General features: G+C 37.9%; 1 protein-coding gene across 1 annotated transcript; it reads left to right on the forward strand.

Moving 5' to 3' along the window:
• Nucleotides 1-351: 351 nt before the first annotated feature.
• Nucleotides 352-16394, forward strand: FAM98A (family with sequence similarity 98 member A). Its single transcript, XM_045447170.1, has 8 exons — nucleotides 352-523; nucleotides 3693-3841; nucleotides 5927-6061; nucleotides 9721-9905; nucleotides 10917-10997; nucleotides 11549-11665; nucleotides 14339-14506; nucleotides 14596-16394. Exons 1-8 carry the CDS (start codon nucleotides 471-473, stop codon nucleotides 15268-15270), a joined length of 1563 nt encoding a protein of 520 aa, XP_045303126.1. The 5' UTR covers nucleotides 352-470; the 3' UTR covers nucleotides 15271-16394.
• The last annotated feature ends 485 nt before the right edge of the window (nucleotides 16395-16879 follow it).

The raw sequence follows: 16879 nt of genomic DNA on the forward strand, positions 1-16879 counted from the left end.
ACGCTGCGGGCATCCACCCGGGTGACTCCCTGGGCTCCCAAGACTCCGCTTCACAGCCAACACCCACCAAGTCCTGAGACGCCACCCCCCAAGCTCCTCCTGCGCCCATCTCGCTCCAATATTCGCACATGCGTACACCCAATAAAGAGAAGTTAGAGCGCTCCCCCTCGAGGTAGGTCCCCACGCCCAGCTGCCACGCAGCCAGTCCTCCTGCCCTTCTTCGGGCCACCGGCTTCGCTATTCACTAATACGCATGTGTAATACGGTGCCGCCCAGCACCCCTTTAGCTGGCAGGGGTGGGGCGGAGGGCGGGACCGAGTTTCTTGCGCACGCTCCGGGCATGCGCAGTGCAGCGGTTGAGGCGCCAGCTGTCGACTTGGAAGTTCCGGGGAGGCAGCGCATGCGCGAGTGTACGCGTTGCCGGCGAAGAGGGGAGCCTGACGACTCGGAAATTTGAATACCACAGTAGCATGGAGTGTGACCTCATGGAGACTGACATCTTGGAGTCGTTGGAAGATCTGGGGTAAGACTGCCAGGGTACGGGTCTCCTAAACCTCACACTGCCGGCCCCCGGGAACACCTCCTCCGCCCCAGTCGGGGACACCTGCCTTTGCACGCCGCACCCGGTGGCTCCTGGCTGTCGCCTCCATATGGCTCCGGGACCCCAATGCCACGTCCACTGTCTGCCCTGCCGGGTTGGGGCCCTCCTAACGCGACGACCGTAGGCCTGCCCTGTGCTCCCTGCAGCCGAGTTACCCGCAGCGTTTGTCAGTCATGCGTGTCATTGTCTGGGCTCTGGGTTCTCGCCACCCCCCTCCCCGAGCTTCTCTTCTTGCTCCCCATCGTCTTGCCCTACCCCCTCACTCTGGAGGTTGCCAAAGTTGATTCTCTTTTTTCCTACTCGTTCTCCAAACTTCTGCTCGTGTCCTGAGCCCCTGCTCCTACCCCACCCCATTTTCTCTCAAAAAAATCTCCTTTGCCCAGTCATCTCTGCATGCACTCAGGCTTCCCTAAGCCACATGCCTGCATCCATTCCGCTAGCCACCTCACTTATGTACCTAACCTGTCACCACCTTCATGGGAACCACTTGCTGTTTCCCCTGACAGTGACACTCTACTTCTTTAAGCCACCATTAGTCCCTATCCTTAGAGTCCTCTTCAGCCACCACATCCCCTACATGTTTGTTGTGCATTTTGTCTCTTCTTACAGTTACCCAACCATGATTTAGTATCTAGAAGCTGGGAATAGGGCTTCTGATCTCTCTGGGTCACTGAGATCAATGTACTCTATTAAAACTTGAGAATTTAGAACCTTTTGGACTATGGGTGGTTCCAGAAATAAACTGTGGAATTACATTATGTGTCTACAGGTAAATGGTGTCCAAAAAATACAGATTTAGCTAGCTGTATTTATAAAATAACAAGTCCTTTGTCAAAACTCTCCCCAAGGGTGTTCATGACATGGAAACCTTTGGGGGAACCTTTCTTTAGGAAAGTCCACCGACGGGACCCCTGGGTGACTTAGTCGGTTAAGCTCTGACTGGCTTATGTCATGATATCATGGTCTGTGAGTTCAAGCCCCGCATCGGGCTCTGTGCTGACAGCTCAGAGCCTGGAGCCTGCTTCAGATTCTGTCTCCCTCTCTCTGCCCTTCCCCCACTTGCGCTCGCTCGCACTCTCTCTCTCTCTCTCTCTCAAAAATAAATATTTTAAAAAGTTGAAAAAAAAAGGAAAGGAAAGGACACCATGAGGTTCTCAGAGTCTGCCCATTTAAGTAACTTGCTGTCCTGGTAGAAATTTTTGGGAAAATAATTGGTGGTGTTTATCTTTTTTTGTTAAAGTGAATTATCATTGTCTCTCTCTTTGGAGCTTGCTCTGAATTTTCCGAATATTCCAGACTTTAGGGGGCTTATTTCTTTGATTAGAGTATAGGTAAAAGTCACATTCAGCAAAATGGTCTCTTTGGCAGACATCTCAGACTAAATTGATTGCTCACATATGAATCCATTCATTCAGTAAACATTTTTAAGGAGCACTTGTGCTCTGGGGCAGTGTTGGGCTGATCATTTACTAGCCCAAAGTGAGGTAGAAGAGAAATTCACACTGTTAGAAAATGCTGCAAGAACTGAGGACGAGGGTCTCTTTACACTTGGAAAGCAAATAAAGTCCCAAAAGCTTCCTAGAAGAAATGACACTTAAGGTTAGCATTGAAGGAGTAGGAGACTGAGGGAAGAGAGCCTTATTTAAATGTAGTCATTCTGCTTGGGTAGATGTTGCCTAAAGAATTGGTGATGGATGCTGTTTCTTCCCATTATTGTTCTACCCTTTTCACTGTATTTTCTGGAGTACTAAAAAAGTAGGTGTTACTGTAATCATTGTAATCAAGTAAACATTTGAGATGGGTTGTAATGTACAGCCCATCAGATTGAACCATCAGATTTTCTGAAAACTTTGCTATAAATTTTAAGCAAAACTACTGAGTTTGATGACATTCAGTCATTAAAATTCAGGCCTAATTGATTGACATGTACGTTTAAAGGATTCACTGAGAATTATTACAATTTAAATGACTATGGTTTATCTTTAATCTGGCACACAGTATAAATTCAATAACTATTTGTAGAATAAACTAACATTCTAAATGTGTAACACAAGGAGACATTTGTAGGCCTAGTCTCTATATTGTAGTATATAATAATTTGTGGGTTGAACCTAGATGCCAGACTATATAATCTCACTTTTTGTGTAAGGTTTTTTTCCATTCAATTCAGTGTATAAACACTTAAGTGCATTTTAAAAGAACCAAATTACTGTCATTTCTCGAACATCTCTGTACCTCCAAACTTCAAATTATCTTAAGCATACTTAATGTTCATCTTTAATAACAGTGTTTTTTATCAGTATTTCACTTAAAAGATAAAATAATCTTCTGAAGAACATATATTTTAAAATTGCTTTGAGAATGACAGGATCTTTGGTTCTAGTTATATTCTAGGCTGGGGTTCATTATTACTGTTGTCTTTTATGAATATGTGAACATTTAATAATATTTTAAGATTATGCTTGAATCACTTAAAAAGGGTTAGGATTCAGATGCACCAGTTTTCCCAGACATCAACTTGCCAGCAGTTATTCATGTTTTAAATAAATCCAGACATTTCTTGAGTACTAGTATGTCTTAATAGTTTTAACTGTCATTAAATATAGAAAAAGCAAATAATTGATTAACTGACAAGTTTTTGCTTTTAAAGAAAGTCATTAAAAAATTATCTAATTCATTTCTGGAAATAATTCTAGAAAAGATAACCTAAGTTATATTTCTGAAATTGTAAACTATAGTATAATGAGCTATCACTTTTTAATGTTTTAATTTCAATTAAGTTAAAGAAAATCTTTGTACAATAAGAGCTTTCAGTGAATGGATAGAAGTTGACATAATTTAGTAGTGTATATGATTCTATTAAATACTCCTATGTATTTTGAAAAATTGAAATGCAATTACCAAGTAGCTTATTTTTCTAATCGGTTTTGTTAGATTAAAATTAAAAACTTAAATTTTATTTTCTGTAAATTTTATTTGTGTTTTCAGGTTTAGAAATTGGTCCTCTAACTACAAATAATACATAGATAAATTGTATAAAATATTAGGTGTGATTTTATATTCTTCTGAAGTATAATTTTTTACTTACCAGTTACAAGGGTCCATTGTTGGAAGATGGCGCTCTGTCTCAGGCAGTCTCTGCTGGAGCCAGTTCCCCTGAGTTTACCAAACTCTGTGCTTGGCTGGTGTCTGAATTAAGAGTGTTCTGTAAACTAGAGGAAAATGTGCAAGCAACTAACAGTAAGTAAACATTCAGTTTTAGGTGCAAAACATAAAATTAAAATTGGGGTATTGTCAGTTGAACATTATTAGTACTAAACCTGAAGTTTTAAGTTTTTTCTAAGTGTAAAAAGAAAAAAAAACATTAAAAGTTGAAGTTAAGTGAAAGTTGAAAAGATCTTATTACTGAGATACAGAAATGGGAGACAAGTATTGCATATATGAACTTTCCATTCTTTGTAAAACATGACTTGTGAGCTCTTAAATTGGTGGCTAGAACTCAAAGTTGGAATGTTTTTCTTAGGACCACTAGATTCCAGGAGGACGTGTGGCATGTAAAGTAAATGCATTACAGTTCTTTTATACATGGGAAGAAAGAGAACACTTTCTTAAGAAGTTTTCTGTATCGCAGAAATGTATCACTAGATCCACCACAATCAGATGCAGCACCATCAGATTTACGGTGTTCAGATTTACGGTGTTGAGAGCTGCTTTATACTTGCCAATTTTGTTATTGTATTAGCACTACTTTGTTTATTCTGCAAAAGAGACAGAAGCTTGGAACCTAACACTACACCATCTGGCTCCCTCCTACCATAGGTAAACCTACAATGGGAGACAAAGATAAATGCCTACTTGTTAACCTACGCTCATGGAGAACTATACACATACTCCCCACCCACACCCGACACAATCCCATTTGAAGAGCTCACGTTTTTACATGTTTAGTATATTTAATGTGCACATGTTAGTTGCAGCCGTTTCCAATTATTAAGGACACTGTAGCGTAACAGTAATGATAGCATGGCTTACATTTATTGAGCATTATGTTCTAAGCATTTTCTATGTGTTAACTCATTTAAAACCTGAGGCAGGTTTTATTGCTCTTTTATACATGAAACAAGAAAGCACAGCTAGGTTAAATGCATTGTCTGAGGTCACACAACTAGTGCATGATATCACCAGAGTTCAACCCCAGCAGTCAAGATTGGGGGTCAGTACTCTTAATACTGCCTCTTGGCCTCACATTGCAGAGACTATAGGAACTTGTGAAAACATGTATACTAGATGATAACTATAACCTGGAGCCCCTTTCAAAAGAAAACATCTCATAGAAGCCAACATACAAAACAGGTAAAATGTACCTATTTGGTTGAAGTTAAGAGGGAGTATGTTTAACACAAGTCTCTCCTCCTCCCTGGCTCCTTGTAAAGGAGTTATTTGGAATTTGAGTTTACAGAACAGTTTGCAAAACAGTAATACAGCCTTCCCATTTTACAGATGAGAAAATGAACTCAGATCAAGTGATTCAGAGTTTGTTGATTTTTGCCCCTGTGTGATAGAAAGCCATTAGAAAGAATAGTAAGGAAGAAGGGGCATTGTTTTTCCTTGGTTCACGAGATAAACTCTGTACTTAACGTGTTATCGGAATACAGAATTACAAGTCATGTTTGCTAACTTCAGATTTAATCTCATTGGGAATGTTAGGCACAAATGGAACCACTGGAGGTTAGTACAGTAATTCAGTGCTTCACTTTATGGTTCACAGCAGGAGGAAATCAGTGAGCGCAGCAGCATTTGGGGAAGGTTCTATCAAGGACCACTGGGCTTTGATGGGCAGGTGAGGTTTGATAGATGAGAAGCACATAGAGGGCATATCAATCGCAGGGAATAACTTAAATGAAGGCACAGACGTGGAAATGAGTCTGCCTGTTCCTTCGACAGTGAGGAGACTGGCGTGGCACAGATGGAATATTTGTGGAGGTAGAGGGTAACTACTATATATATGTCATAGGTACTACTACATAGCAGTTTGCAGGGAAGGTAAAGTGGAGAAGCCGTGAAGAAGAATCTTTAAGGGCAGACAGATAATTAGATTAGGTGAGGTAGAAATTAGGAAACCATTAAAGATTCTCCAATAAGGGAATAACCTAATGAAAACTTCTCAAGAACAGAAGTTGGCAGTGGTGTGAGAAAGGAAGGATTTAGAAGTCAAAGTAACTTGTGTTAGGAATATCCTGTTAAAACTTTCAACTTACATATATAACTTTTATGCTAATAAGAAAAACAATTTTTATTAAACAAGGTTATCTTAATTCTTAAAAGGCCCGAGTGAAGCTGAAGAATTCCAGCTTGAGGTGAGTGGGCTACTAGGGGAGATGAACTGTCCATATCTTTCACTGACATCTGGGGATGTGACCAAGCGCCTTCTCGTTCAGAAGAACTGCCTCCTTTTGCTCAGTAAGTTCATAGCTACTAGAATGTAGCTGTTATTTTTTATTCATGTTTTCTTTGACTAATAAACTGGCTGTTTACTATTTCATTACGGATTGAAATCAGAATGCTACATATTTTAAAGAAAACTATTACATTTTCAACTTAGAAGCTAATCGTGGTCCTGTGCACTGGTAGCAGCGTTGTTTTGTAATTACTCCTCTTTTATCATTTAACTTTCCTGGTACTTGAAGTATTATGCTTCACCTAATGTGACTGTAGGTAGTGCCCAGTATTCAAGTGTGTGATCATTAAACCTTAGCGTTCTGGACTGGAAGCACGTTTTAAAACAGACTAGGAAGGTAGTGTGGGAATAATGAAGATTTTTTAAAAAAATTAAAGTGTTGTATATTGTGGGTATTTCTTTGTGGCTGGGTAATTGGGGGTTTTGGTTTTGTTTGTAAATCTATCAAATTACAATGTAAAATTTTCTGGAATAGTATTTGAATTTTTCCTGCACTTACTGATCATTCTGGGAAATAAATTGTTACAAAAACTTCTTTCTTTCCATGTTTTTTGTATACTAACTACGATTTCTTTCTTCACCCTGAAAAACAGTAAGTAGACTCACAAATTTTATTGCCTTAAGTGAACCCTGCAGTAAACACAGCCAGTAGTCTTAACTCACAAGTTTTGTAGCATCTGAGACACATTTAGATTAAGCTTTGGTTAAGTGAATATTATAGTTCTTATTATGACATAAATAGGTCGGGGTTTTTAAAATATTGTCTTTATAACTGTGGTTTCTGAATAATGTGACAGCTCTAATTTTGAAAGTTCAGTTTTTTAAAAATGGTGTTCATAGCATTGATGTTCATGGTGTTCATACCCAGACACTGAGTTATTCCAGAATCACTTTCATAATTTCCCCTTTGTTGAATGATTTTTTGGGGGTGGAGGGGGGTATACACATAAGGTTAGATACTGCTTGAAATACTAATACTGCTGCATGTAGTTCTTAGGTGTGCATTCAGTATCCTTCAAATTGTGCAATTTCTAGAACTGGCTCAGCCACAGTGTACTCACTCGTTCTTCCTTTGTAACACTGCTTACCAAAACCTAGTATTTGGCACTCGGGATATGTTATCTTACATAGGAAGATAAGAACTTTATGGAAAGCTTAGTAATGATCATGAATAACTAATGTTTTCAAAGAGCTAAGAGTTTGGCCTTTTTAGTGTTCATACTTATAAAAACCACTTTGAATATAAATCTTTATAAAATGCCTTTGACTCTTTCCTGTTTCTTAAGCAGACTGCACTGAATATTATTTTGGACTCGGGGTCATAATTTATAGACTTTAATTTTTTTTTTAATGTTTATTTTTGAGACAGAGACAGAGCATGAACGGGGGAGGGGCAGAGAGAGAGAGACACAGAATGTAAAGCAGGCTCCAGTCTCTGAGCTGTCAGCACAGAGCCCAATGCAGGGCTCGAACTCACAGACCGTGAGATCGTGACCTGAGCCAAAGTCAGAGCCCGACTGAACCACCCAGGCGCCCCTAGACTTTATTTTAATGTGCTATCAACTCAAAAGCTCCTCAGTAATATACAACTGTTTGCTTCTCAACTAAATGACTAAACCAACTAAAGGTTATGCTGCTCTTGGAATTCATGCACATATACATTACTCCCTCCTCTATCTTTGCTTCTGCTGTTTCCCCTTTAAAATATTCCCCTCAGTTTGTATTCCCTCTGTCATGCTAGTATTTATGTACATGCGCTCATTTTCTTTTCGCTCTGTATAAATATTTCTCATCTTTCCAAGTATCAGTTGTCACATTTTAATGCTATAATTTTACTTCTCCAGCACCCTTGAACTTCTTAATTTGAAGCTTTTAATATATTGCGTTCCAAAGGGGAATATAACCGATCTCGTTAGAATTGTTAGTAGACTAGACTTTGAATGAGTGGCTAAAAAACTCTCCTGTGTCTGGTTAAGAAGTTTTAGCTGTTCATTGCCTGTCTGGTTGTCCAATTATTTCCCTTAGGTAAAATAAGTCAGATATCGGAGTTCTTAATAGATGAAGAATTATTCATCTTTTTATGCATATATTCTTTATTCCTAACTAGATTGCCAGTAGAGATCATCTGTTTTGTTTTGTATTATATTTCCAGTACCCTTCCTAGTACTTTGAACTTCAGTTACAGTTAATGTTTTTTTTTGATGGGAATTGTATTGGTGAACTAATTTTATGGATGCCTGAGCTATGTTGTCCCAAATTTGGAGAACCAGTTTATTAAATCATATGATTTTCTAGAACAAGGGTTGGCAAACTTTTTCTTTAAAAGGACGAGGCGGTGAATATTTTCAGCTTCGTAGGCCATAAGGTCTTTGTCACAACTCCTTAACTCTGCTGTTGTAGCATATACCAGCCAGAGAGGTTATGAAAATGATCATGGTAGTGTTCCAGTAAAACTTTATTTAGAAAAACCGTGGTTATTTTCATGACCATGGAGTTTTACTTTTTTAATCTTTTAACTCCTACAGTTTGCTGTATGGAACACATTAAGATTTTATCAAAACCATTTAGAATGACCTTTCCAGCAGCTTGGCTGTTATTTATTGTTCTAGCATAACACCTTGGGTATAGGAAATGAGATACCCAAGCTGATCATTCTTTGGTATTTCTCATAGGACTTAAGAGCCCTATGGCTTTTTCCAAAATGTCCAAAAATGTCTTTTTCCAAAACTCTCTTTCTAATGTCAGAAGGTTCTCACTTTGTCACATAACCGGAAATCCTGAGATCCAAATGATTATTAATCATCTTTCATAAAAATTTAAATGTCCTTGGGAAGGTTAAAGAAATAAGAGTGAATATTTTATACCTTCAGTCACCTGAAGCAGATTGCAGCCCTCATTATACCTGGCTGAAATCAACACATAAGGGGATGATATTGATACAGAAGGACTCTGCCAAGGAAAGCTTAGAAAGTTCTGTTGATGTTTTTCAGGGGAGTTGGGGGGAGTAGGGAGAGAAGGAGGAAGGTAGGGGAAAGGGAATATTGAGAAGATCAAAGATGGAAGAGGGGTTTCTTTAAACAGCCAGAGAGGGGGGCATTAGGCTACTGGAGGCCGTGAGAAAGGATCTTTGGGGAATTTCGTGCCTTTCCCCTTTTGTAAGTTAAGTTTTTATTACTTGAAAATGTTTTATGCCAGTTCTGAACAGACTACCTAAGTTTTGGAACATAAGCAAGCAAGAGAGTTCCATCACTGCTGCATGTCAGTAGTGAGAAGTAAAAAAAAATAACCAGTTTCAACTGTTGCTGAGGATTGCCACCTGCCACCTTTGGTAAATTTGTTAGCAGATGCCAACCCCTGTTCTGGATAGTGGGATAACACAGATCCAGATTTTTAGATGTGATCTACCTTGTTACTTTGGTTTCAAAGAAGAATCACTTATTTTAAATCACCCTTTAAACATATATTGATTAAATACCTGAACTACAGAACCAGTTTATATGTTATGTCATTTGCAGGTAAAAATGGTTTTCTTTTCTTGTTTTTATCCATTCTTGCAGCTTTAAAAGTTACGTATCACTAGGTCTATAGAGTTGTGACTCCAGACTTATGACTATTAACTGTAGCTGTATCTCATTTTGAAATCTTATTTTGTTTACTTCAGCATACCTCATCTCAGAACTAGAAGCTGCCAGAATGCTCTGTGTGAATACTCCTCCAAAAAAAGCTCAAGAAGGAGGCGGTAGTGAGGTCTTTCAAGAGTTGAAAGGCATATGTATTGCTCTAGGAATGTCCAAACCTCCAGCCAATATAACTATGTTCCAATTCTTCAGCGGGATTGAAAAAAAAGTAAGACCTTTAGTACCAGATTGTAGTGTATTAAAGGCATAGTCCTACATTTGTTTGAAATGAAGCAAGTTAATTTCTCTAAATGGGAACCTAATGTGCATATTATTGTTACTAAATGAGTTTTGGGTTTTAAATCCTAGATACCTTAAAGAGAAATTAGTGTTTTACTATTTTTTTAAACTTGTGAGCATGTTTCTTTTTCAAAAAGGAAGCTTTACGCTTTGACTTATAAACTGAAATAAGCTAGGTGTAATGTAAAAAGAATTAAGACTTCAGTCCTTTTTAAAATTTTATCATTGAACTTTGAGGCAATTAATTTTTAAGGTCTTTATCATTAAATGTTATCACCTTCCTTTCCATTGACTGGACAGAAAAGGATGTCAATGTTTTTGGTTTTTTAATCCAGTCACTTTGAGTCTTACATGTTTCAGATGGCAAGCTAGGTTTGTTGACCACTACTAACAACCTAGTATGTGAAAATAAGTCAGAATTATTTTTATGCCACATGTAATCTACAGTTAAGAGGTTTTAAAAATATAATTGACTAGGAATAAGCAATTTTAATAAATATAAGAGAATGGTATTTGTTATAGCAGAGTTATTCTCTGTATGCATATCTGCTGGACTCTAAGAATTGGTACATTTGCATTGTGGGGTCAGTGGACACCATGATGCACAAATTCGGCTGAACTCTACAGGGGAGCAGCACTGTATCCATAGTCTATATTTTCTGTGCGTTCATTCATCCATTCAGCAAATACCCATTGAGTGCCTACTGTTGTCAGGCACTGTTCTAGGTACAGTGAAGGAATCATGCTTCCATAGGCACTTGAGGAGTGGGACAAGTGAGTGTCTTTATCGTGTGGGTCTTGTACATTTCAAAACATCCTCCACCTTTGCCTCTGTCAGGAATCTTCTTTTGATGGCAAGATATGATGGGAAATGGGAAGATGAGGAAGATGTGTTTTACTTTTAGATTTGTTTATTCATTCATTTATGTGTTTGTGTCAGTTAAAGGAGACCTTAGCAAAAGTTCCACCTAACCATGTGGGAAAGCCTTTATTGAAGAAGCCAATGGGACCAGCCCACTGGGTGAGTAGCAGTCATCTTGAGTAAACTCGGTAAAGAACCATCTACCTCTCTCATGGTGTTGACACTTACAGTTTGTATTAAGTTATGTTTTCTGATATGTAGTATCCTAGCTGGACATTCTCAGAATCAGTTTTGTGAATCTTAAGATTTAGGCAGAATAATTTTATTTGTGTATGATTAGAAGCACTTACCTCATAATTTGTAAATATTTCACATAGCTAGTAAAAAATAAATTGCAGTCGAGTATGTTTCTAATTGCCAAATGGGTTGCCTTCAAGCCAAAAATGTCACTGGGCTAAGCTTCACACAGTGAAATAGGGGAAGGCTTAATGAGAATTCTGTGCTTATTCTTTATTATGTTTTCAGACATTATTTTGCCTATTTTTTCACCAACTTACTATAACTTTTAGTACTATATCAAGTAATTCGTTTTGTGCTAAGTGCTGGGGAATTAATTGGTTATGAATGAAGCAGACACAAGTTTCTGCCCTCTTGGAACAGGGGGTCAAGCAGATTTAAATTCTAACTGGTCTTTTAAATTTTGTTTTTAGGAAAAGATAGAAGCAATTAACCAAGCTGTAGCCAATGAATACGAAGTTCGGAGAAAGCTGCTAATAAAACGTTTGGATGTCACTGTCCAGTCTTTTGGCTGGTCTGACAGAGCTAAGGTACATACTAAATAATTTAAAAGAGCAGAGTATTTATAGACATGATCCTTAAACATTCCTAGTACAGGTTAGCTATGATGGAGACTACAAGAGAAATGCATAGGAGACACAGGAATTTTTCTTTAATGAGTTGCTGAGTAGCAACTCTTCCAGCTATTCAGCAATAATGAAGAAAACATTTTTTTCAGGCTTTTCAATTTTTTTTTTTTTTTTAGCAAAACCATATGTTTTAGGCCCTACTAAGAGTACCCATTTGTAAGAGAAATGGATAGAGTATTTAAAAATCGCTAAAATAATAAATTTTGAAATCACTTGTTTGCTATACTTAAAGCTAACAATTTAATTTGTTACTTAAAGTGAGAAATACTGGATTTAGCAAGACCAGATATTACTGTGCATTTATAGAGAATTGGAGAATCTGGTAAGACTTCAGTTTTACTTCAGATTAAATGAGATAATCCAGGTAAAGATCTTGGTCATTCAACAGATATTTATTAAATATTAAATATCTACTATATGATCAGTAAGCGGAAAGAAATTGGCACACTTGACTAATTTGACCTCCTTAGAACCCTGAAGTGGAGCTGATCCTTGAATTTATGGGGAGGTTGGTCCAAATGTGTATGAGGTATTCCCTTAATAGTATATTCCTGTTTGAAAACAGATTTTTTTTCTGAATTTTAGTTAATTGACTCTGAAATGGTTTTTATTTAGTTCTCTGGTTATTTGCTAATAATATGTTATTTTCACCTGGAATCTTTAAACCTTAGCAAAGCCCTATTTGGCTGCTACATTGTTGGGGTAGATATTTATCAACTTACAATTCTTCAGTTTTGGAAAGGGGTCTTAGAGATCGGTCTTAATTCCCCTCATTTTGCAACTGAAAGAAAATGGAGGCTTTGTCTGAGACCTCACAGCTACTTGGTAGCAACACATGGAGCAAATGGTTCTCTCCTGTGACTGTTGTAGGAAATACCAGAAACAATCATTTCACTCTCAGCGGGGTCCATGCACTTGAAAAACAAAAACCTTGCACCTCTTGTAGCTAGAAAACCTTCTACTGACTGACGTCAGTGCACTGACTGAGGCACTGACAAACCGCGGTCCTGAGTTTGGCATCGGCATGACAGCACAGGGCATCCTGACCCTGTGTGTTGGAGCTGCTGTTTCTCTCCCCATTTTGGACATCTCTAAAATAATCATGTTTAGTCTAAGTGATATTTAAGATCCTTTTGAACCATAAACACAGTGATTTTACACACTATATTAAATGTATTGGGGAAGATCAGCATTGTACAGATTACTTACACAAATCTTTTTTTTTGTTTCCTCTAACGGAATTTAGGTACTGATATCTCATTTTGAAACTTGGTTTTAAATAACTTCATAGAAATTACTTTATATGCACAAAATGAACTTGTTTCACATAATGAAATTGATGTACTTGTATCACTTTGAAATTGCATTTTAAATCAGTTTTATTTGCAACATAAAACTATTTTCTCAAAAGTGTTTGTTTCCATTCAACAAACAGTGAGTCGAGCACTTACTGTAGGTACAAGTGGCTATAAAAAAGAAATACAAGACATTCAGGAAACATTCCTCCAGACAAACTATGGAATGACAATCTCTTTATCCTTTTAATTATTAAAGAAAACTTTTTCAAATAAAAAGTCACTGATCATCCCATTGTTTTAACCACAATAGCTGTTTTCATTTTTAGTATTATCTCCCTTCTTTTGTCTATATATACAATCATAACAAACTTTTTTACATTCTATTTTTTCACATAATTTAAACATTTACCGTCCATATTTTAAGACCTGCGTATAACTGACACCAAATATTATGTCTTTGTGCTATTTTACTGTGTATCGTACTTGTAACTGTTGCTTCCAAAATTTAGTAGATTGGAGATTGTTGTTTCTCACATTTAGATTAATTTGTCTGGGAAACATTTCTTATATTTGAACTTTACTTTCTTGTGTGTGAAATTTCTCTTTATGTCCTTTGCTCATTTATCTTTTGCAGTCTTGTGTTTCACACACATCTAAGTGGCCTGCCCCGGTGTCCCAGTTTCCCAGTGTTTTGTCTCTCAGGAGCTGACAGTTTTAGTCATTAACTTACCCTTCTACTAAATGGTTAATGTACACCTTTTTTCCTTATTTATTACTTATAATAGAGGAAAGTATTACACAGGGGGATCACTTTGGAAGAAATGTGTCCTGTTAACATAATTAGTACAAATTAATCATAGCTAACATTTTTTCTCATTGTAAGTAAAGATGGGAAAATTAAAAAGCAAAATTACTGAAATGGTTTACATCCTTGTATCTACGTAGATAAAACGAATATGTTTGATCTGAGACCAATGGCAGGGGGGAACCTTTTTACCTTTTTGGCCCCACAATCCTAAAGGGAAGCCCCTTGACCCTTTGTATCTCCCTCCTAGCCACCTCCCAACATTATTCTTTGCCCTATTAGCAGGTCTCACAGTTGTATCTTCAGATAGTTATTGACTAGGTTGGAGCAGTGGTGAGTATAATGTTTCTCCTCCAACCTTAAACCTAGTAACATTATCAGACATTTGGGAAGTCTTGAACATATTTAATATCAGTGTTTCTTTTTCATTTTGAAAATTGACTTTTGTCTTTGAACACTTTGTTTCAACAGAGTCAGACAGAAAAATTAGCAAAGGTTTACCAGCCAAAACGCTCAGTCTTATCTCCTAAAAGTACTATTTCTGTCGCCCACCTTCTGGCTGCAAGACAGGACTTGTCGAAGATTTTAAGGACAAGCAGTGGCTCTATAAGAGAAAAGACTGCCTGTGCCATCAATAAGGTGATTAAAGTGTCTTCACTTTTCTTTCACGTACATTTATTTCTATTTATAAAAATACAGCAGTTTAAAACCTCTTTCTTACCCCATAGGTGTTGATGGGCAGGGTGCCTGACAGAGGAGGTAGACCCAACGAAATTGAACCTCCACCTCCAGAGATGCCACCATGGCAGAAAAGGCAAGATGGCCCCCAGCAGCAAGCAGGAGGCCGAGGAGGAGGGAGAGGTGGTTATGAACATTCCTCATATGGAGGACGAGGAGGTCATGAACAAGGAGGAGGGAGAGGTGGACGTGGTGGCTATGACCATGGTAGCCGCGGGGGAGGAAGAGGAAATAAGCATCAAGGAGGCTGGACGGATGGAGGGAGTGGAGGAGGAGGAGGAGGAGGTGGCTACCAAGATGGTGGTTATCGAGATTCAGGTTTCCAGCCAGGTGGCTATCATGGTGGTGGCCATAGTGGTAGTTATCAAGGTGGTGGTTATGGTGGCTTCCAAACATCTACATATACAGGAAGTGGTTACCAGGGTGGTGGATACCAGCAGGACAATAGATACCAAGATGGTGGGCATCATAGTGATCGAGGCAGTGGTCGTGGAGGGAGAGGTGGTCGTGGAGGCCGGGGTGGACGTGGAGGCCAGGGAGGAGGTTGGGGAGGAAGGGGGAGCCAGAATTATCACCAAGGGGGACAGTTTGAACAGCACTTCCAGCATGGAGGTTATCAGTATAATCATTCTGGATTTGGACAGGGAAGACATTATACTAGTTGAGGCTACGGAACCTTACATTTTGCTAGAGCTCAAGTAATAGAAACTTAGTTTCAGAATTCTGAGTCCAGCATCAATTTTGAATTAATGTGAGACCACAGGTGGCAGGCAGATTCCTGCTTGGCATAAGTATTTGTAGGTCTTCATTCAATTCTGTTTTTGTTGTTTTTTTTTTAAGGACTTACATAATGCAGTTTGAGAAACATATACAACCTCTCTCCTTTGTATGAAGAATTTTTTAAAAGGTAATTAAAATTGCCTTTAATTGACCAGTAGACTAATTCCACAGTCAGAACACGTGTACTTTTTGGGGAAGAAATTACTTGAATAAGTAGTTTTCAAAAAGCAGTTTTGAAAATGAGGATTCTCCTAGATTTTTTTAGATTTACAACTAGGAAGGCTTCCTCATATTAACAGTCCATTTATATGTGTTTTCCTTGAAGTATTCTAATGCCTATTTTCCAAGCACAGTTCTGCCCCGATTGGCTTTTTATTCAGAGAGATTATGCCACATTTGCTTCATGATAGAACTTTGGGTCTGTTCCTATTAAATGAGCTCTTCTGCAGATAGCACATTCAGTAGCCTTATTCTTTTGATGGAATACTGTACCATATGCTCAACTCTGAAAACCTTGAACATGGCCAAAATCCGTAAAGATTATAAAAGCAAACTAAGTTGTGAACCTATAATACATGTAGGCATTTATATAGTATAGCAATTCAAACTGACCTGCATCCATTCAAAACAAGTTCCTCCTTAAACCTTATTTTTACTTGAAATCTGTTAGAAGAAACAGCAAACTGAAATTTGTTTTATGCACGAGTTAATACCACTGGCTCAGCAAATACAAAATTAGTTTGCTTGGGGCAGGAGACTTTTTTTGTAATGGAAGAAATGCACTACCAAGTAAGAGGACAGATTTTTGCTTAGTGCAGGAGGCCCTTTATTATTGCTGCAGAAAACAAAAGCCTGGCTGAGTTGATGTTTTACATTCTCCTTTACTGAAATCTACATGAAGCTTCGGGCTGGGTTTTTGTAAACGTAAACATTGTCAAGCTGTGAAAGAAAATGGCTGGAGGTGTGCTTTGTGTGAAAGGTGAGCAATAAAGTATCTGTATGTTCTCTCTCTGGTTTGAGTTTTCTTTTAGCTACTTTTAAAAACTGAATTATTGTGGATACTTGTTTCCAGCTTAAGAGCTAAGAGTTTGTTTCCCCAAAGATTATTGAGTGTTTCTTTAAAACATAATTTGTAATGAAAGATAATCCTTACCCTAAGGCCATAAATAATTGAAAAATACATATTTCCAAATTTACCTTTCACTAGAACATTACAGCTAGAAAGCGTCACTACTCATTTCTGGCCACTGGGGGGAGCTGTTGTTACACAATGTTGTAGACAAAGATAAATTAATGACCCTAATCTTTCAGGGTTTTTTTTTTTTATTTCGCCATTCTTCCTACGAATGAGGGACATTTTTCTTAAAAGGAAGTGAATTGGAAATATATGTTTGTAAAAACAGGAATAGTATTTCCTTTTCCTACTAAATGTCTTGCCATAGAATAGCAATATTCTTTTTGATATTGAGATAGGCACATTCTTTTGGTACCTAA

The sequence above is a fragment of the Leopardus geoffroyi genome, chromosome A3, assembly GCF_018350155.1.
Source record: "Leopardus geoffroyi isolate Oge1 chromosome A3, O.geoffroyi_Oge1_pat1.0, whole genome shotgun sequence".
Classification (NCBI taxonomy): Eukaryota; Metazoa; Chordata; class Mammalia; order Carnivora; family Felidae; genus Leopardus; species Leopardus geoffroyi.